Below are 21,331 nucleotides of genomic sequence, written 5' to 3' on the forward strand. Positions count from 1 at the left end.
GCAGCACCGAGTTGGCAGTGTTAACAGCTCAGTTCGGAAGAGATCCTTTTTTCCTATTTTCCTCAGCGATGCCGCCCTCTAAATGTAAGGGTAGTGTCCGTCCCGAGCCCGCTGCGGTGAGAACATCTACCCCTACCCAAAGGTCAATTCTGGACTTCAGCCCCACTCTTTTTTACACCGTTGGCTCACCTGGAGGTTTGCTCAAGCCCTCCTCAGCTGGAAGAGCGGCTGGAGATGTTGAGCTGGAGGTTTCTCTCTCCCCTCCAGTAGCTGTTCTGCCACCGCACCCTGCCCGACTTGCAGTCCGATCAGGGGAGCCCTGTATAGAGGTGGATACAGGGGAGACCCTGAATCATTGGGTCGGACTCGCAAGAGTTCTTGCAGAGTAGGGAGCCAGCTTGACAGCTGGCTCTGAAACAACAAAACCAGCGATGATCACACTCGAGAGAATTTGGGAGTCTCTCAAGCAGTTGAACTCCTTGGTGGCTAGATCTTCGCAAGAAATTACTACACTTATAAGTACAGTTGAAATTTTGGGAAAGTCCCTGGATAAAACTAAAGAAGATTTCTCCAAGGAGATAAAAGATGTAAAGAATAATGTAGCAGATATTCAAATTCTAACTAACAGTCTAGTTAATGAAAGGACTATGTTGAATAGAAAAATTGAGCAACTAGAAAATTATTATCGAAGGTTAAATGTCCATCTCTTGAACTTCCCGATGGCTTTTGGTATGACACCCGCAGATATGTGGAAGAGATATTTAATTGAAACATTCAAAATTTACCCTGAACATATTCCATCATTAAATCACATTTACTATTTACTTACTACAAAAAAACTGTTGGATCTACACCAGGAGCAGAGGAATTGCCACCACAAGAGACAGACTCATTAAGGTCCTCTTGTATCAAACTGTGATAGCAGTTTTTAGTGCGGGGAGCCACGCTAAATGGCCCATGCTGCTCCCGATGCTCACCGAGTTCCTATGAGCGTCGGGAGCAGCGTGGGCCATTCAGCGCGGTTCCCCGTGCTAAAAACGGCTATCATAGTTTGATAGAAGAGGGTGTAAATGTTACTGAATTATTAGAATCTACAGTCTTCGAATCCACAGAGAGTGCTACATTGTTCATATCTTTTGTCTTTGAACAAGATATGAATGCTATTATGAGATTATATTTTTGTAATCCTCAAATTCAGTTTCATGGGAAAAAAGTGTGGATATTTCCCGACGTCACAAGAACGGAGGAAATTATTTCTTGCTATGAGAACTGAGACTTTAATTCTTGGAGCAACATTTCTTTTGGCATATCCACGCAAATGTTTGATAAAATATCTGAGAGTTAAATATGTCTTTTATATACCAGATCAGTTACGAGCTTTCTTAGATACGAAGAGTCTAGCAGCTGGGAAGGATTAATGAACAGCAGAAAGAATGGGGGGGTTAAAGCTGTAAAGCAGGGGAGCATGGAAGAGGTGCTGCTGGACCAGGGTAGCAAGGAAGAGGGACAGGGAGAGCAGGGAAGAGGTGCTGCTGGACTGGGAGAGCAAGGAAGAGGGACAGGGGGAGCAGGAAAGAGGTGCTGCTGGATGGGGGGAGCAGGGAAGAGGTGCTGCTGGACCTGGGGAGCAAGGAAGAGGGACATGGGGAGCAGGGAAGAGGTGCTGCTGTACTGGGGGAGCACGGGAGAGGTGCTGCTGGACTGGGAGGAGCAGGTGCTGCTGGACTGGGGGAGCAGGGAAGAGGGACAGTGGGAGCAAGGAAGAGGTGCTGCTGGACTGGAGGAGCACGGAAGAGGTGCTGTTGGACCGGGGGAGCAGGGAAGAGGGACAAGGGGAGCAGGGAAGAGGTGTGCTGGATCTGGGGAGCAGGGAAGAGGGACAGGGAGAGCAGGGAAGAGGTGCTGCTGCACAGGGAAGTGGAGGTGGGGGAGGGAAATGCTGCTGCACAGGGAAATGGAGGGGGAGGGTATGCTTCTGCTGCCACTGCACAGGGAAGTGGGGTGGGGAAGAAAATGCTGCTAGTGAGAAAAGGGGGCTGGGGCTGAAAGGGAAAAGATGGGAGAAGGGGGCTGGGGGGAGTAAAAATGGGTTTGGAGCTGGAGCTGAAAATAGGGGACATGTGAGGGAAGGAAGCTTTACCAGCACCCGTTAATGTAACGGGCTATATATATATATATATGTGGAGGGGCATAATCATAAAAAACGTCTGTCCCTTTTTGGCCTAAGGCCTTAAACGTTGAAAGCAGAAGCAGGGAAAGTGTCCATAACCAAAACAAACGTCCTTGTTTTGATAATGGCCTACCTCTACATTCAGCTGTTTAAACGCCCAGCCAACCACTACGTCTACAAGTACACTCCCACGACGTCTACACTTATACCCCATAATGAACCAAAAAAACGCATAAGCCCAAAATGTCCAACACAAGGAGCCAGTCCTTCGCCTAAAACCTGGATTTTGTAACCGGTGTCTGTCAAAAAAACACCAGATACAGAATCCACACCAACCCTCCCCCCCACACACACACACATCGGGGCAGGAGGGAACCCAAGCCCCCCTGCACCAGGCACCCACAGCATCCCCTGACGACATCAGGGCAAGAGGGAGCCCAAGCCCTTTTGCCCCGCGGCAGCTGCGGCACCCCCGATGATATCGGGACAAGAGGGAGCCCAAGTCCTCTTGCCCCAGCGATCGTGCCCCCTTTCCGCTGAGTACGATCGGGCCAGGAGGGAGGCCAAGCCCTCCTGGCCCTGGCGAACCCCCCCCCCCCCGACTCGATATGGCCAGGAGGGAGCCCAAGCCCTCCTGGCCCCGGTGACCCCCCCGACTCGATATGGCCAGGAGGGAGCCCAAGCCCTTCTGGCCCCAACGACCCCCTACCACCCACCCCACACTACAATACGGGCAGGAGGAATCCCAGGCTCTCCTGCCCTTGACACAAACCCCCTCATCGGGGGTGCCACGGCTGCCGCGGGGCAGGAGGGCTTGGGCTCCCTCTTGCCCCAATGTTGTGTGTGTGTGTGTGTGCCGTGGGTCGCGGCAGTTCGGGTAGAGGAGTGATGGCATCACGGTAGGGGAGATGAGCCATCTCTCCTGCCGCGATGGTTGCGGTGGATGGGTGGGTAGGTTGCCGGGCCGCTGAACTGATCGCGCCAGCGGCCATCAGCTCAGCAGCCCCTTTTTCGGTATTTAGACCTGGTTTGACTTTGTCTAAGTCAAAAAAGTATAAGTGCCGACTAGGCAACCTGCCTAAGGTTTTGGTTATACCTGCTGCACGCCTAGGTGTAGGTCGGCCCACCTCCCGCCCACCGCCTGCCCTTTCCCCTCCTCTAAACATGCCTCTTTTCTCTCTGTGCGTTTAGAGGCAGGGGAAAGGCCTAAGCTGGTTTTAGATACGTCTAAAAACCAGCTTTGATTATGGGTCCTTGGACGATCAGGCTTTTTGATCGTCCAAGTAGCCATTTAGGACACTTTTTAGACATTTGTTTTTTTTGATTATGATATATATATACGCTTCTCCCTCCGTATTCGATGTGATAGGGGATCAGCAGAACCGCAAATCCTGAAAAACCGCAAATAACTTCTTTATATGTTATTTACTGTTTTCTATTAAAAACCATCGTGAATATGGTGAAACCACGAATAACATGGTGGGAGCCCTGGCCTGTTTCTGAAGGAGAGGCCAAGCACGGTGAACAAGTGCTAGGAATCAGCGATTTTCTCTGTAAACGCTGAGAATCAGCGATTTCTCTATGCAAGCTGATGTAATTTGTGGGGGAAGGAGCCTAAAAACTGTGAATAATCGAAACCGCAAATATGGAGGAAGAAGTATATAGCTTTCAATCCAGAACCCTACTCCCCACTGCCCAACAACCCAGCCAGCAAATTAACCATTCCCCTTAACTGTATCCATGACATCCTGTTTGTCTGTCTAGAATGTGAGCTCCTACAAGCAGGGACTGTCTTCTTCGTGACTCTATACAGCGTTGCGTACATCTGGTAGTGTTATAGAAATAATTAATAGTAGTAGTAGTAGTGATAAACTGGGCCTCATATAGGTGTCTTGACAGTTTTCCAGACCAATTTTGAAGTGCTGAATTCACTTTAGAGCCAGAATGGCCAAAAGGATAGATTAGGACAGTTTCTGAAGATAAAGACACCATAATAAATTACTGTTTTAAAAGAAAATGAATACCTAAAACTCTGATGCTGCCACTAACACAATCTAAAAATGGATTTGATTTTAGTCTTCCTTTAATAAAACCAGAGAATTTATTGCTGGGTAGAGAACTGCAAATACACATACCATTACCTAGCAACAACTCACCTAGCAGCAGGGTGTAATGAACTGCTGATTGCTGCTTAGAAATGGTAATTTATAAGAAGATAAAAATACGTCTGGCCTAATCAAAGACAATACTCCATGCCCTGTTGATTAAAAAGTCCTGCATTTTTTCTCTGATGCTTCAGTGAATTCTGTCCTCATCAGATGCTCTTTAATAAAACAAAAAATGAGGTCAGCTGTTTGACCTTGTACCTTAAGGCGGCCTTATGGAGGCCACGAGTTTGTAAAACAGAAGTTCAGTTTTCGCAAATGTTGCAAAGATTTTCCTGCCTGGAGGTGAGGATAAACAGCCCATTTCAAAGTGAATTCGTTTCAAAAATGCGATGAAAATCGCATCAGCCATGATACATAAACTATTGTGATCCATGGCTGGAGAATTAAAACAAAATAAACTTAATACAGTAGACTCTGTTAACTGGAACTCAAGCAACCAGAACTCTCAAGCAACCAGCAAAAAAATCTAAGAAATATTGTAATACTTTAAATAAAATCAATTTCTGGCGGAAATTTAAGTGTAAACTTGGCATGCCACACCTAAGTATACCCACATTTTGCCTACCACATGTCTGACAGTTTATGGTATGGCATAGTATGCCATAGTGTCTCTCAAACAACTAGATACTACATTTATCCAGCATCTATCAATCCCCATGGGTGCCGGTTAACTGAAAGTCTACTATATGGACTTGGATCGCTTCAATCTAAATGATGTCCTAACACAGGAGTACTCAATGTCCTCGAGGGACGCAATCCAATCAGATTTTCAGAATTTCCACAACAAACATTTGCTTGCAATAGAGGCCGTGCATGCAAATAGATCTCGGGTTTTTAGGATTCCACAATGAATATGCATGAGATCTGTTTGCATGCACTGTCTCATGCAGATTCATTATGGAAATCCTGAAAACCTTACTGAGTTGTGGCCCTCGAAGACCGACATTGAGCACCCTTGTCCTAAAAGCACATATTTACAGAATTGTGATGGTTAGGATGTGAGTACTGTGTACCAATGCAATTAATGCATCAAGTCCTATGTTGTTCTATCAATCAATCATTTATAGCAGAATCAGAAAACAGTAATAGCCATAATGGCAATTGCATTTGTGTTGTCTGAATAAGCACTAGGGTAAGACTGCGGAATGAAAAGCAAACTTTATTCTCTCAGCATGAAGGTGGCTGCAATTATGGCTATTACTGTTTTCTAATGATCCTTTAAATAATTGCGTACTATCCCAATGCTATAATCTTGAGGGTTAATACTTAAAACAATTTAACTGACCTGAAATGGCTCCTGGGCAGTTAAATTGCCTGTTTGGTGCTAATTGCTCATTTTCAGTGGCACTTAACTGGTTAGTGCAGCTGAAAATAACCAGTTAGTGCTGAACTAAAAACCAGTTATTTGGGGGGCATTCCTAAGGTGGAATTCAGCATTTAATTGGCCAGGTTAGCTGCATAAATAGGAACGCAGAAAAGTCAGTCGGAACTTTATGTGGTAATCTATAGCCTGTAAAGTACCGAATACTGCACTTAGCTGGCTAACCTGTATTATTTTTTAATATTTGTTAACCGCATTGAACTTACCGGTTATACGGTATAGACATTATTTATTATGTCATGTGTTAGCTAGCCACTTTTATATGGAGAGATATGATTCTTATACTGTGATATTAATTTTTAAACCTATATTTACAATAATCACAGTTTTTCTTTATATTATATAATTCTTAATTAAATATTGTGAATATCTCAGAAACCAACACCCGTGACTGGTAATATCACCAAACTGGGGTTCATTGGGGGACCATCATTGAAATTCACTGTCCCCTCACCATCCGATTAATTGCGTACTATCCCAATTAATTGTGTACTATCACCATCGGATGGTGAGGGGACAGTGAATTTCAATGATGGTCCCCCAATGAACCCCAGTTTGGTGATATTACCAGTCACGGGTGTTGGTTTCTGAGATATTCACAATATTTAATTAAGAATTATATGTGTTAGCTAGCTCCACGAACACAGAAATTCACTGCTGGTGCCCGGACATGGCACCGATGTTTACTGCATAAGTGGCTTTCAATATACCCCCCACCACACACCGAGTTTTAGTAATAAGCTGACTTCAAAACCAGGACAACGCTTGAACTCCTCAAACTATGCAAAATTTGCTTTTTCTTTAGATTGTATTTAATAACTTGTATTTGCCTCTTTCTCCTTCACAGGCTTTTAAGTGACAGAAATGGGTACTGACGTACCCAAGACGTGACTGAACTCATGTTTCTGAAATAAGCAGGTCATGAATGAGGATCCTGTTTGAATGGAAAGCACATGTAAATGCTGCTAATTATTACTACAATCCTCCTGTCTGATTTACTGCAAGTAGGGACCAACCCCCGGATGCTACAAACTTGAGCATGCACACATACAATAGCGCCTGTCATCTGCCTAATACAATTACTAAATTAGGTACTTAAAAACATTAAACCAATAAGGGGGCCTTAACTGGCATTAGTTACCATTAATTTGCCGCAGTTACTCACATAACTGCACAAATGTTTATGTTTATTGTACACGACACCCCGCTACTGTGAAAGGTCATAGCGGCTTACGATAACAAATTGAAACAAAAACAGTAAAAGAAAAGAACTCCATGCATTAAAAGCAAAGTAAAAACAATCAATCAAGATTGTCATACATACCGTTAATATAGTAAATTCCAGAAAATTAGCATTCAAGTTCAATAGCACATAAATGCAAAGGGGGCAGATACAGGCAGTGGCAAAGCGAGGGTAGGAGTTGCCCCCCAGTCCTCCCTCTTTGACCCCCTTGTGCTACCCTTTCCCCCTGCAGCTCTTTAAATCTTCGCCAGCAAGAGCAGCTTCTCCGGCCTGTTGCTTGCACCAGCATTGGCTTTCCCTCTGACATCACTTCCTGGCCCTGCAACCAGGAAGTGGTTTCAGAGGCTGGCATGAACAGCAAAACGGAGAAATTGCTTACGCTGGCAAACATTAAAAAAGCTATGAGGGATGGAGGGCACAAGAGAGTGGTGTGCGGGGACAGAGAGATAGGTGCAGATGCCCGAGGTGGTCCGCTCCCCTCGCCCCCCCTTACCATGCAACTAGATACAGGAGTGGGTCTGCAGCATGTTTTGCAGTGGCACGCATAGGTGATAGTATACTAGCATTTTCATGTGCAGTTGTTACATTTAGGTGTGCTCATCTATACCAGTCATTTGGCTGGCTTGAATGCACATGTCTAAAGCTGAGCGTGAGAATACCAACATATGTTAGTGTTCTATTACAGCCCACATTTTGGCACCTAAATTTTGTCGCACTTTCTTGCATATTCCCCTAGATATGTGCACTGAATCTGAAGTCAGAATGTGAGGAGGGCTTACGTACGATCGGGATCTGTGTCTGGACTTCCTGTGGTTCGGGTCGGCCTGAGTTTTCTCCTTTTGTCTTCTCAACACTGCCTCCCACTGGGGAGCTGAATCCACCATGCCATTCTCTTGCCGCAACCTGTGTGAGAAAAGGAAACTCAGCATATGACGATGCACTGTGCATCCACGTGAAAGAAATTTAGAGAAGTTGCCAGTTATTGTCAAATGAAGGAACTGTTGACATTTGCTGCACAATGAGCAATCTGTATACTTTGGAGGAAAGGCGGGAGAGGGGAGAAATGATAGTCATTTAAATACCTACATAATACAAAATGTGCATGAGTTGAGTCTCTTTCATTTGAAAGGAAACTCTGCAATGAGAGGGCATAGGATGGAGTTAAGAGGTGATAGGCTCCGGAGTAATCTGAGGAAATACTTTTTTAACGGAAAGGGTGGTAGATGCGTGGAACAGTCTCCCGGAAGAGGTGGTGGAAACAGAGACTGTGTCTGAATTCAAGAGGGCCTGGGATAGGCACGTGGGATCTCTCGGAGAGAAAAAGAGATAATGTTTACTGTGGATAGGCAGACTAGATGGGCCATTTGGCCTTTATCTGCCGTCATGTTTCTATGTTTCTAATTCAAAGGCTAAAGAAACTTGCAGGAACCTTACAGAGAAAAGTACCTTAGTTTGTGTGGCAAGTATCTGTTTTGTTCCCCCCCCAAAAAAAAAAAAATGCTTGTGTATGCATGTTTACATTGCTATTTAAAATTTTATTTATTCATTCATTTTTCTATACCGTTCTCCCAGGAGAGCTCAGAATGGTTTACATGAATTTATTCAAGTACTCAAGCATTTTTCCCTTTCTGTCCTGATAGGCTCACAATCTATCTAATGTACCTGAGGCAATTGGGGGGGGGGGGGGATTAAGTGACTTGCCCAGGGTCACAAAAAGCAGCGGGGGTTTGAATCCACAACCCCAGGGTTCTAAGGCTGTAACTTTAACCACTGCACCACACTCTCCCCATTTGAAACAGGTATTTTATTGAAAAGCAGAGAAATATACAGAAAGAACCCCCTCCCCCAATTTGACAATACAATTGAACAATACAGAAACAAGCAAATATATATAAAAGCTAAAATCACAAAAAGCCAAAACTTCCATGACGTACGCCACTTAGGCAATGAAGGCAAAAAGAAAACGACCTTATTTTACAAGTTTTATGTATTCCCCTCCCCCCTATAGACAAACAACTCTTCTTTCTTATTTTCCTCCATCCCCAAACTATAATATCATCTTCCCCTCCCCCCATATAGAGACAAAGAGATAGAAGATGTCAAACAAAAAAAAAATATGTAAAATAAAAACCATAAGAACTCAAAGTGAAAGGGCCGCACAATTTTTCCCATTTACCAAGATTTTTCAGCTGCATTGTTCTTAATTTACCCACAACACAAATGTAGCAAGACAACAGAGCCAAGTCTGCAAAGAGGGAGGCCCCAGTTTCTTCCAAAACTGTGATGTCAAAGAAAGCATTGCTGGACTTGGAAGCTCCTTGCAATGGTGCCAGTCTGTTCAATAAAAAGATACCTGGATCCCAAGGAACCTGGTATCCCAAAAGAAGCCGTCTGGAAAGCTGCCTACTCCTTCCCATGGAACCACTGAACCCCCCCTCCAAAAAAAACCCCACTGTCTGTGACAGGAGGGATGCCCTATTTCTCCTGCTACCACCCTTGAACCTCCATCTGACACTGTTCACGGCAGGAGGAATGTCCACTCTTTCCTACCAAAACTCTAAAACAACCAACCGTGATAGGCAGAGGGGATGCCCACTTCCCTTCTTCCAGCAGGCCCCCCTGAACCTCCTAGACCCAACCTACACCCCCCCCCCCACCGTATCTTTTGCAGTATGGCAGGCCGGAGAGATACCTACACTCTCCTGCCACCAGGTCCGTTTCTTCACAATACCAGGTCTTCCCCAGGGAGGGGCCTATGGCCCTGATTGGACCAGGTGCCTAAGGCCCTTCCCATAGGAGGGGCCTTAGGCAACTGGGCCAACCAGAGTCACAGGCCTCCTTTACAGTGCAATCTGGGGTGCCAATGTAACACTTTCAAAAGACTGCAGTAAACAACAAAGAAAATCTAAAGTCTAGAGCAGATACACACAGAAGAACTGCCTATTTCATTATTAAGGGGTCCTTTTATTAAGGTGCGCTAACCAAGTTAGCGTGCACTAAATGCTAAGGCATCCATTATATTCTATGGGCGCCTTAGCACTTATTAACTCACGCTAAATCGGGTAGCGCACCTTAATAAAAGAACCCTTAAGAACACTAGTATAGTGAATGTGTGCAAGGGATTGAAAATTACACCTGGACTACTAAAGGCCTCATGTTGGCTAGTTGTTCTGCTAATGTTTACTCAATGGAGCAGTTAAGATCAGTTCTTTATAGCCTGTCTGCTGAAGGGAACCCTGGGGATGGATGAAGAAAATAAAGTATTATTCCTTCTTCATAGCTCAAAGCTGAGCAGATCAAAGGTTTGCAGGGTAGAAGGAAGATCAGTGTAGCCTGGAAATTGCTTACATAGTACTACAAGAAGCACAAATCAATGCTTTTTTAGTTTCAGATACTGGTTTTCCCTTATTAACTCTCCTATTTATAAAAGAGCATACAATGATCCTTCAGGTCCTCATTATACTAAGAAGGATCATGCACACAACTGGCCTCTAAGAAACCTTGATAAATGTGCTTTGAAATTAGAGTGCTCCTGTTTTCACAGGAACTCTCTGTTAGCTTCATACAGAAGTTGGTAGAAGCTTGGAGTGCTACATATCACAGGAAGGGGAAGGGAATGGGGACTTGTATAAAGCCTTTTTTATTGTTTTTTGAGAGCTTCCATACTGCCACTAATGACTAGGGAGTCAATTCAGAGTGGTTCTATATGAGCCTCTGCAAAGGCCCTGCAATAAATGAGCTTCTGCAGAGATATTACCATACAGAGTTAAGAACATAAGAATTGCCGCTGCTGGGTCAGACCACTGTTCCATCGGGCCCAGCAGTCCGCTCACGCGGCGGCCTCCAGGTCAAAGACCAGTGCTCTAAAATGAGTCCAGCCTCACCTGTGTACGTCCCAGTTTAGCAGGAACTTGTCTAACTTTGTCTTGAATCCCTGGAGGGTGTTTTCCTCTATAACAGACTCCGGAAGAGCGTTCCAGCTCTCCACCACTTACGTTTGTACGGAATCTATCCCCTTTCAACTTTAGAGAGTGCCCTCTTGTTCTCCCTACCTTGGAAAGGGTGAACTTTATCTGCTAAGTCTATTCCCTTCAGTATTTTGAATGTTTCGATCATGTCCCCTCTCAGTCTTCTCATTTGCACAGAGCTTCTGTGGTGGTGTTGCAATACAGAGGTTTTTTTGTCGCTTTGGCATTTTAAAGCTGACATTCAAAGCAGTGGGTACTGGAGGATTAAGTGTCTTGCCTAAGGGTCGCAATGAGCAGCCCCGGGATTTGATCTCACAATTTCTGGGTGCAGAGGCAGCAGCTCAACCAGTGAGCCACAGCTTAGAGTGCTGCACGTCACAAGAGACAGTTTGAGACACTCTTGAACAAAGCACATGTGGTTAACAATTGGGATGAGTGATAGATGGGCTAGTCGCCACTTGCAAATAATCACAGCAAATACCTTTTCATCTGCATTTTTGCCTTCTGTATGGCTAAGTCAATTGCAATTGAGCCCCAATTTTTTTTCCATTTTGGCAGGACTTTATTTCTCTCTCCAGCACAATGGGGGGTGAGGGGAGATAGTTATCAGGCTGCAGCAAATTACTGTAGTGAAATTTAATGCACTAACCTGCAATATAACCAAGATTGGCCAAAGGGCAGTGGCGTACCTGCATTGACTGCCACACAGGGCAGAGCACCCCTTCAAGGCAGTGTGTATGTATGTGTGTGTGTGTGTGTGTGTGTATGTATGGGGGGGGGAGGCGCATGGAGTAGTTGCACTGCTACAGTCTGGTGGGTTTGGCTATCGGCTCTGTTGGTTCCCTGCCCCGGCAAAGGACATTGAAGTCAAAGGGGGTGGGGGCTGGTGGAGTCGATAGCCACACACACTAGACTGAGGTCCTGCGGCTTCTCCCTGCCCCCGGGACAGGCTGCCCCCACCACCCTGCCCTTGGTACCCCATTGCCCAAGGGTATGTGAGGTCCTAGGTGAACCCTTGGCCATGTGCCACCCCTCCCCCTGAGGCAAGGGATAAGATGGCACCTTCCCATAAGACATCTAAAAAGGAGAGATCCTCAGAGCTCTTGTTTGGTTTAAGAAGGAGGGAGGGCTCCAAAACTAAGAGCACTGTCAAAGCAGTTGTCCTATAAAAAACCAAAACAAAAACATGAACTTCATATTCTCAGGCTGTATAATAAAGAAATGATATGTTTGCAATCATAGGTTACAGTCAGCAAAAATGAAATTATGCAGCCTAGGACTCTAATATAAAACAAAGTGACCCTTGACCCTGCATACTGGTCCATCATGATGTTAAACATACTGTATATTCTACATCCATAGAAGTCCCCCTTGCTCAACAATGGATGCAGAGTAGAACCAGAACATTTCTCCACAGAATTCACCATGCCAAAAAAAAGCCTGAATGTCATTTCAGCTCAGTAACAGGAATATAAACCTTATCCAATACCAAGCATATTATGAAGTATGCAATGGACACCATGAAAGTGCCTTTATTGACAGGAGCTAGTTTCTCAACCAGCTAAGGCAGCAGAAGCTTCTAATGGAAGGGCTATGCTGGAAGGCGAGGCTGCTCACAGGACATGTCAAGAGCTATCTGAGGAGAACTGCAGCTGTAAAATCAAAAAGAAGGTGGTAACCTGCTAAGTGTAGGAATTGCCAGAACAGCTGGGAGTTTTCCGTCTGATTATTTTGAGAATATGAAGAGTTTGATGATCAAAGAAGTAAATGAGTAAGTTAAGCAGCTGGCAGCCACAGAAGGGGAGTTGGTCTCTTTTCCCTGGAGAAGAGGAGACTTAGAGGGGATATGATAGAGACTTATAAGATCATGAAGGGCATAGAGAGAGTAGAGAGGGACAGATTCTTCAAACTTTCTAAAAATAAAAGAACAAGAGGGCACTCGGAAAAGTTGAAAGGGGACAGATTCAAAACGAATGCTAGGAAGTTCTTCTTTACCCAACGAGTGGTGGACAACTGGAATGCGCTTCCAGAGGGCGTAATAGGGCAGAGTACAGAACTGGGGTTTAAGAAAGAATTGGACAATTTCCTGCTGGAAAAGGGGATAGAAGGGTATAAATAGAGGATTACTGCACAGGTCCTGGACCTGTTGGGCCGCCGCGTGAGCGGACTTCTGAGCATGATGGACCTCAGGTCTGACCCAGGAGAGGCATTGCTTATGTTCTTATGTTAAGACCATGTTTACCTGCTGACAGGCCAGGTCTAGCAATATTAGGCCCAAAGAGAGACTTCAAAAGGCTGAAGTAGAGGAGAGATTACTGCCAAAAGAATGGCACAAAATATTGGTGACGGACCAACAAGGTAATAAAAATAAACTGATTAAAACTGAGCTCTATACAAAAATTATATATATGCAGAAAAGAAAGTGGAGGAATAGCCTAATTGTTAGTGAGTGGCCTCAGAGCCAGGGAAACCAGGTTTGATTCCCACTGCAGCTCCTTGTGACGCTAAGCAAGTCACGTAACGTTCCATTGCCCGAAATACTAAATAAGTACGTTTATACAATATGCAAACCACTTTGATTGTAAACAGAGAAAGGCAGTATATAAATTCCCATTCCCTTTCCTTCCCTTACATTTAAAAGACACTCATTCACAATTTCCTTTTGATTTCACCAATGTAAAGAAAATAATTCAGCATGGTGGACAAGATGGCGGCAGGCAGGTCAGAAGCTAGTTGAGCTCTGATGGGCAGGAAAAGGAAGGGTCAATTTAAGGCGATCACTCACCTGCCCGGATCTAGCATTGGCCCAGGCCTGGTCCAGTCTTCCATTCAGAGCTTTGTGTTATCTGAGGTTGGTGCAGGAGTTTCAGAGGACTCTCGAATGGTGTCCTGAACAACACGAGATTTCTCTGAGACCGGGTTTCCTGGTCATGTCAAAGGGCTCACCATTGGCTCTTGATACGGAAGGTGCTGCAGCGGCCTGTGGTGGAGGCGGGAACCTTTCGCTATGGAGTGCCCAGATACCACAGAGATCTCTCCCTGCGCCTGGTAAGTTGGAAATGGAGTCTCAGAATGATCTTGTAAAGCCAATTGAGGCTTTAGGTACTTTAATATAAATTAATTGGGTACAAGGAGGAGTAACTAATACTCTAAAAAGGACTACGCAGGATGCTACTTCTTTAGGGGAAATGTGTAAGGCCATCAAAAAATTGGAGAGTTCAGTGACTCAGCATTTGGATAAAATTGGTGAAGGGTTGCTTTCTGTTCAAAATTGGAAAAAGATCAGGGAAATATTCAGGAATGTCAGAAAGAATGAATTATAAACAAATTGTGGATACATCAGAAGTTAGGACTGATGGAGAACTTTAATAGGAGGTTATATCTGAGACTTGTTAATTTCTCCAACTCTCCTCTATTATCTCCAATGGATATGGGAAAGAAATATTTTGAGGAGATATTACAGATTTCTAAGGATTCTATGCCACCATTAACCACTGGATTGATGGAGAAGGAAGACAACGAAAGGAGAAACAGGACATCTAGCCTGGACTTGATGGGTTTCTTAGAAAACTGTCTGTAATTATAGCTGCTAGATTAACTTTGATAGTGACTTTTGCCTTAGAACCTGATAGAAACTGGATCCTGAGATTGTATTTTCGTTATAAGGGACTAAATTTTGTGGTTCAAATGTGCTGGTTTTTCCAGATTTATGCAGTGGCACAGAGCAGGCATAAGACCTTTCTGGCTCTGTGCCACAGAGTTATCCCTGGGTTCTACTTATTTCCTTTAATTTCCTTGCACATGTAGCATTAAATCTCAAAGTCATACCGATGTGTTTCTAGAACAGACACACTTGAAAAAATTTTCAGAACCTAGAATTGCTCTGATGCTGATGGGCTATTTCTTCTCCTTTAAATTAGGTCTAGCTCTTAATGAACTCTCACTTTATATATATGCACCCATGAACCTTCCCCTTTAAAAACTTTATTTTCTCCAAAATTCTTCTCTTTTTCAACCCATTTCTTGTCCCCTTTATTGTGGGTCTCGGACATACATCGCTAGTTTAATTTCCTAAATGATAATATGTTTTCATTTGGAAGTCTGTAGTGAAAATTGAATGAATAAATAAATAAATGTAATGGTCTTTTTCAAATTCAGGTGTGAACCTGTGTATTTTCTTTGAAAACTTTCAAAAGAAAATAATAAACAGTGAAGAATGGGAAGCAAAGTCCACGTCACACAACAGCAAGAGAAAAGCACCAAGGGCCTTCAAGTATGGGGCAACTAAACTTCGTTTTATTGAGGGTACCACACCTTAGGGCTCCTTTTATGAAGCCGCGTTAGCGGTTTAACGCGCGCTAATTTGCCGGCCGCGCTAGCCACTACCGCCTCCTCTTGAGCAGGCGGTAGTTTTTTGGCTAGCGCAGGGGTTAGCGTGCGCTAAAAACCCTAGCGCAGCTTCGTAAAAGGAGCCCTTAGTTATAATACAAAATAAATCCCACTAAAGGGTATTTGAAAACAATTATGGAATAAAATGGTCTCAGTAACCCACTTGGATAGAGATAATATAATCCCAGGATATTTCCATCCAATACCAAGTTATTCAGGTTTAAAGATTACCATCACTGACCAAATTACCTCCATCACCTTTTTTTTTTGTGTGTAACCCATTTTTACTGTATCATAAATTCATTTTACTTTTTCTTTTTATACACAGCAAACCAACACTTAAAAATACTCTGCACACTTTAAAGATAAGATACTTAGGGCTCCTTTTACTAAGCTGCACTAGCGATTTTATCGTGCGCTGAGTTGCCGCGAGTTAGACACTAACGCCAGCACTGAGCTGGTGTTACTTTTGGGCACGTAGCGTGGGGTTAGCGTGCGCGGCAATGCAGCACGCGCTAAAAAACGCCAGCGCACCTTAGGAAAAGGAGCCCTCAGTTGCCCCATGCTTGAAGGCCCGCGATGTGCTTCTTTCACTGAAAAGAAAACACTAGGCAGAAAACGCAATTATTTGCCAATGACATCCTATGCTAAAGTTTATTCCTCTAATATTCTCTTTAGAATTCCCTGTCAGCAATGTATGGTTTAAAGCATGTTGTATTTCCGAATTGATGGTATTAGACTTGCTTTGCATGCTAATGTGAATTGGTGTGGCTATCTACCTCCGAATTGATCATTTGATTTGATGTGTATGTGATTTTGCTTGATTTTTGATATTTTATATTGGAGGATGTCTATGATATTGTCCAGAACAGCAAAAATAGAAACTGGAGATGTTGCAACCAACAAATGGATACAAGTATTTTATTGAAAATAAGCCACTAAAATGTGTAAAAACAAAGTCCCCCCCCCCTCCAGTTTCAGCGATAATGTCCCCTGAAGAAAGCGACGCAGTCGCCGAAACTGGGGGGGGGGGGGTTGTTTTTACACATTTTAGTGGCTTATTTTCAATAAAAGACTTGTATCCATTTGTTGGTTGCGACATCTCCAGTGCCTCTTTTTGTTGTTCTCTTCATAGTAATTTGAGGCTTTGTCTCTTCTTTTTTGTTCTCTATGATGTTGTCCAGACATGTCTACGTTATATGTGGAAATCGTAGGGAAACAAGATTTTAAGTATGTGACTTGGAAACCGCATAGTTGTATGCGGTATATAAATTTTTTAAATAAATAAATAGATTTTCACTCATGGTTGAATAACACCACCAGTGTGAGACTAGAGAGACCTTTAGGCCAGGGCTGACACAAGGGAATCAGATGCCCTAGGCAATCTTTCAGTCACAGGCCCACCTGTAGGGGCAGCTAAAGGCTCCCCACCCTATAATTCAGCATTTCCTATTCCTTCTCCACCCCCAAAGTGGTCATCATCTCCACTTCCCCTTCCATTCCCCCCTCCCCCAAGTGGTCAGCCATCACTGACGCTGACAGCTTCAGGAATAGTGGATTCTACTCTTGCACTCAAAAGTATAAGTCTGAGCTGAAGAACTGCTGTCTCCTATCCCATCTGACAAATGTCTACTTCAGGGGGAAGGACAAGGCAGTGCCCGAGTACAAACTCTTACCTACAAGGTCCATGCAGCACTCACTTCTTTAAGCTTTGGGACTGGTGTGGGAGGACAGAGGAGGCAAGGATCTCGTGTGAACCAGAGCCACACTGCTGCCTCCCAATTCTAATATGATAAACATTCTGATCAGATAAATCAGTGGCTTTGAGAGGATAATTTATAGAAAACTTCCTGGTAGCAACAAGTTCCTGCATTTTCAAAAGCAGCGTTCTACAAATTAAAAAAACAAAACCTTCCTATTAGCCAATTCCTTAGGTAAAGAAGATTTTGCTCCATGGATACAGCAAGCCATTATCATGAAAAATAGATTTCTGAAGCATGGATATCCAAGTAGCTGTGTTAATTAGAGATGCAGGAGACCTATGGATGTCTGTTGGATTTATTTAATTTGGCATTTATATTTTGCTTCTACCTGGAGAATTCTGGTTCAAGGCAAATTCCAACCACACACCATTTACAAACAAATTGCAACCATTATGAAAATCAGTTGGCTAAGATAATAAACTACAAACAATTACAAGTAACTAACAATCATATTTAACTAACTTCAAAGAAAATTACAATGACAATAGCAAAAAAAAATTTATACAAATACTACAGCCCTTATAATAATAAGACAAGACTGTTATTGCAGGTGTCAAATCTTCAGGATGTGAATTTAAGATTGCTGCATATTCAGATGAAGGAAATAGGGATTAAACAGCAATCCATAAATAAGTACTTAGGGGAGGGGGAGATGCCTAGGCATATGGTCAGAGGTATAATTGGAGGGGGGGGGGGGTGATTTTGAATAAAAATGGCATTTATAGTATGTAGATTTTAGAAATGTTACAATTAAAAAAGGCACCTATTTTACAAAAGTCTTCCCCCCGACATGAAACCTGGCTATACGTCTGCTTATTGTGGTAAAGATAGAGCTGTTGGAGGCTGAAATTACGTGACAGAAAATAAAAGTGACCCTTTCTGAATTGGCTTTGGGAAATTCTCCAAGATAGGATGAGGAGTTCCTCCTTAAAAACAGGAAAGATCTCGGCCATAAACCGTTAAAACAGACTCGGGAAAATCCACTGCTTATCGCTACTTTTGGGGATTCTGACAGGAACTTATCATCAGGCCACTGTCAGAACAGGATGCTGGGCTAGATGGACCTTTGGGCTGTCCCAATATGAACATAAGAAAAGCCTTACTGGGTCAGACCAATGGTCCATCTAGCCCAGTAGCCGGTCTTCACGGTGGCCAATCCAGGTCGCTTGTACCTGGCAAAAATCCAAATAGTTGCAACATTTCAAGCTACTGATCCAGGGCAAGCAGTAGCTTCCCCCATGTCTGTCTCAATAACAGATTATGGACTTTTCCTCCAGGAAATTGTCCAAACTTTCTTAAAACCAGCTATGTTAACCGTTCTTACCACAATCTCTGGCAACATGTTCCAGAGCTTAATGATTCTCTTGAGTGAAAAAATATTTCTTCCTATTGGTTTTAAAAGTAACTTCATCAAGTATCCCCTAGTGAAACATCAACCCACTTGCACATATTCTACACCACTCAGGATTTTGTAGACTTCAATCATATTTCCCCTCAGCTGTGTCTTTTCCAAGCTGAAGAGCCCTAACCTTTTTAGTCTTTCCACATGAATGACTACTTCAAAAAATTGACAGCCATGGAATCGAGGGTGAAATACTCATGTGGATTAAAAACTGGTTGGTGGATAGGAAACAGAGAGTGGGGTAAATGGACAATACTTGAACTGGAAAAGCGTCACGAGTGGAGTGCCGCAGGGTTCGATGCTTGGACCCATGCTCTTCAATATATCTATAAACGACCTGGAAATTGGTACGACGAGCAAAGTGATTAAATTTGTGGATGATATGAAGTTATTCAGTGTGGTGAAGACGCAGGATTGCGAAGATCTGCAACGTGAAATAAACACGTTTGAGAAATGGGCTGCAACATGGCAAATGAGGTTTAACGTGGATAAGTGTAAGGTGATGCATGTCAGTAACAAAAATCTTATACACGAATACAGGATGTCTGGTGCGATACTCGGAGAGACCCCCCAGGAAAGAGACCTAGGAGAACTGGTTGACAAGTCGATGAAGCCGTCCGTGCAATGTGCGGAGGCTGCGAAAAGGGTGAACAGAATCTTAGGAATGATTAAGAAGGGGATCACAAGTAGATCAGAGAAGGTTATCATGCCGCTGTATCGGGCCATGGTACACCCCCACTTGGAATACCGCGTCCAGCACTGGTCGCCGTACATGAAGAAGGACACGGTACTACTCGAAAGGGTCCAGTGAAGAGCGACTAAAATGGTTAAGGGGCTGGAGGAGTTGCCATACAGTGAGAGATTAGAGAAACTGGGCCTCTTCTCCCTTGAAAAGAGGAGGATGAGAGGGGACATGATCGAAGCATTCAAGATAATGAAGGGAATAAACTTAGTAGAGACAGATTGTTCACCCTCTCCAAGGTAGAGAGAATGAGAGGGCACTCTCTAAAGATAAAGAACATAAGAAACGCCCTCACCGGATCAGACCAAGGTCCATCTAGTCCGGTGATCCGCACACGCGGAGGCCCATTTAGGTGCTCCTTTTTGGAGACCCGGTTTTCCCGTATCCCTCAATATGATCTGCAAGAAGGTGTGCATCCAACTTGCGTTTGAAACCCAGCACAGTATTTTCTGCCACCACCTCCTCCGGGAGAGCATTCCAAGCGCCCACCACTCTTTGTATGAAAGAGTGGTGGGCGCTTGGAATGCTCTCCCGGAGGAGGTGGTGGCAGATCATAAAAAAGGATAGATTCCGTACAAACGTAAGGAAGTTCTTCTTCACCGAGAGTGTGGTGGAAAACTGGAACACTCTTCCAGAGGCTGTTATAGGGGAAAACACCCTCCAGGGATTCAAAATAAAATTAGACAAGTTCCTGCTGAACTAGAACGTATGCGGGTAAAGCTAGGGCACTGGTCTTTAACCCAAGGGCCGCCACTTGAGCGAACTGCTGGGCAGGGTGGACCACTGGTCTGACCTAGCTGCGGCAATTCTTATGTTCTTATGTTCATATGAGAAGAGTTTCATCCTTCTTTATCATCTTGGTCGCTTTTCTTTGAACCTTTTCTAGTTCCGCTAATCTTTCTTGAGATAAGGGGACCACCAGAACTGAACACAATACTCCAGGTGAGATTGCACCATGGAGCGATACAGAAGCATTATAATATTCTTAGTCTTGTTAACCATCCCATTTTTAATAATTCCTAGCATCTTGTTTGCTTTTTTTGGCCGCCGCCACACATTGGGCAGAAGATTTCATCATATTGTCTATCCCCATGGTAGACCTTAGCATTTGGTAACTACGATTTGGGTTATTCTCTATATTAAATGTTATCTGCCATATGGACTCCCAGTCTTCCAATTTCCTAAAGTCTGCCTACAATTTTTCACAATTTCCATGCATTTTAACAACTTTGAACAGTTTAGTGTCATCTGCAAATTTAATCACCTCATGCGTCATTCCAATTGCCAGGTCATTTATAAATAAGTTAAATAGCACCAGTCCCAGTACAGATCCCTGTGACTAGGGTTACCAGACCTCCGGATTTCCCCGGACATGTTCTCCTTTTGAGGACATGTCCAGGGGGTCCGGATGGCTTTTCAAAACCCGGCACTTTGTCCGGGTTTTGAAAAGCTTCCTGACAATCGCGTCATGAAGACGCATCTGCACATGCGCTGACGCAACATGGTGATATCATGTACATGCATGTGTGCGGATGCCATCTGGAGATGGGGCTGGAGGGGGCGGAACTGGGCGGGAAAGAGGCGGGCCTGGAGACGTGGTCATGGGTCTGGATTTTCCAGAGGTAAAATCTGGTAACCATACCAGTGACAGTCTTCTTAGGTTCATAGACAATGGCGCGAAAGACATAAGCGCGCACCAACAATTGAGCGCAGTGCGGAGGCGTGCGCTGCACAAAATTACAGTTTTTAGGGGCTCCGACGGGGGGTTTTGTTGGGGAACCCCCCCAAGTTTACTTAATAGACATCGCGCCGGCGTTATGGGGGGTTTGGGGGGTTGTAACCCTCCACATTTTACTGTAAACTGAACTTTTTCCCTAAAAACAGGGAAAAAGTTAAGTTTTCAGTAAAATGTGGGGAGTTACAACCCCCCACACCCCCCACAACACGGCGCGATGTCTATTAAGTAAAGTGGGGGTGTTCCCCCCCCTACGCCCCCCCGTCGGAGCCCTAAAAACAGTAATTTAGAGCAGCGCGCGCCTCCGCGCTGCGCTCAATTGTCTGGGCGTGCCTTTGTCGCGGTGCGCTTTTGACCTGACACCGTCTAC

General features: G+C 44.1%; 1 protein-coding gene across 3 annotated transcripts in view; it reads right to left on the reverse strand.

Moving 5' to 3' along the window:
- Positions 1 to 21,331, reverse strand: part of EPB41L4A (erythrocyte membrane protein band 4.1 like 4A) — a 536,698-nt gene that overhangs the window by 45,418 nt on the left and 469,949 nt on the right. For 2 of the 3 annotated variants that reach the window (XM_033929127.1, XM_033929129.1), the window contains one exon: positions 7,746 to 7,865. The exons of the other annotated variant lie outside the window; for it this stretch is intronic. In XM_033929127.1, the coding sequence (XP_033785018.1) occupies positions 7,746 to 7,865 (120 nt within the window). The remainder of the gene's footprint in view (positions 1 to 7,745; positions 7,866 to 21,331) is intronic. 3 annotated transcript variants of the gene reach the window in all.

The sequence above is a fragment of the Geotrypetes seraphini genome, chromosome 1, assembly GCF_902459505.1.
Source record: "Geotrypetes seraphini chromosome 1, aGeoSer1.1, whole genome shotgun sequence".
NCBI classification, from domain to species: Eukaryota; Metazoa; Chordata; class Amphibia; order Gymnophiona; family Dermophiidae; genus Geotrypetes; species Geotrypetes seraphini.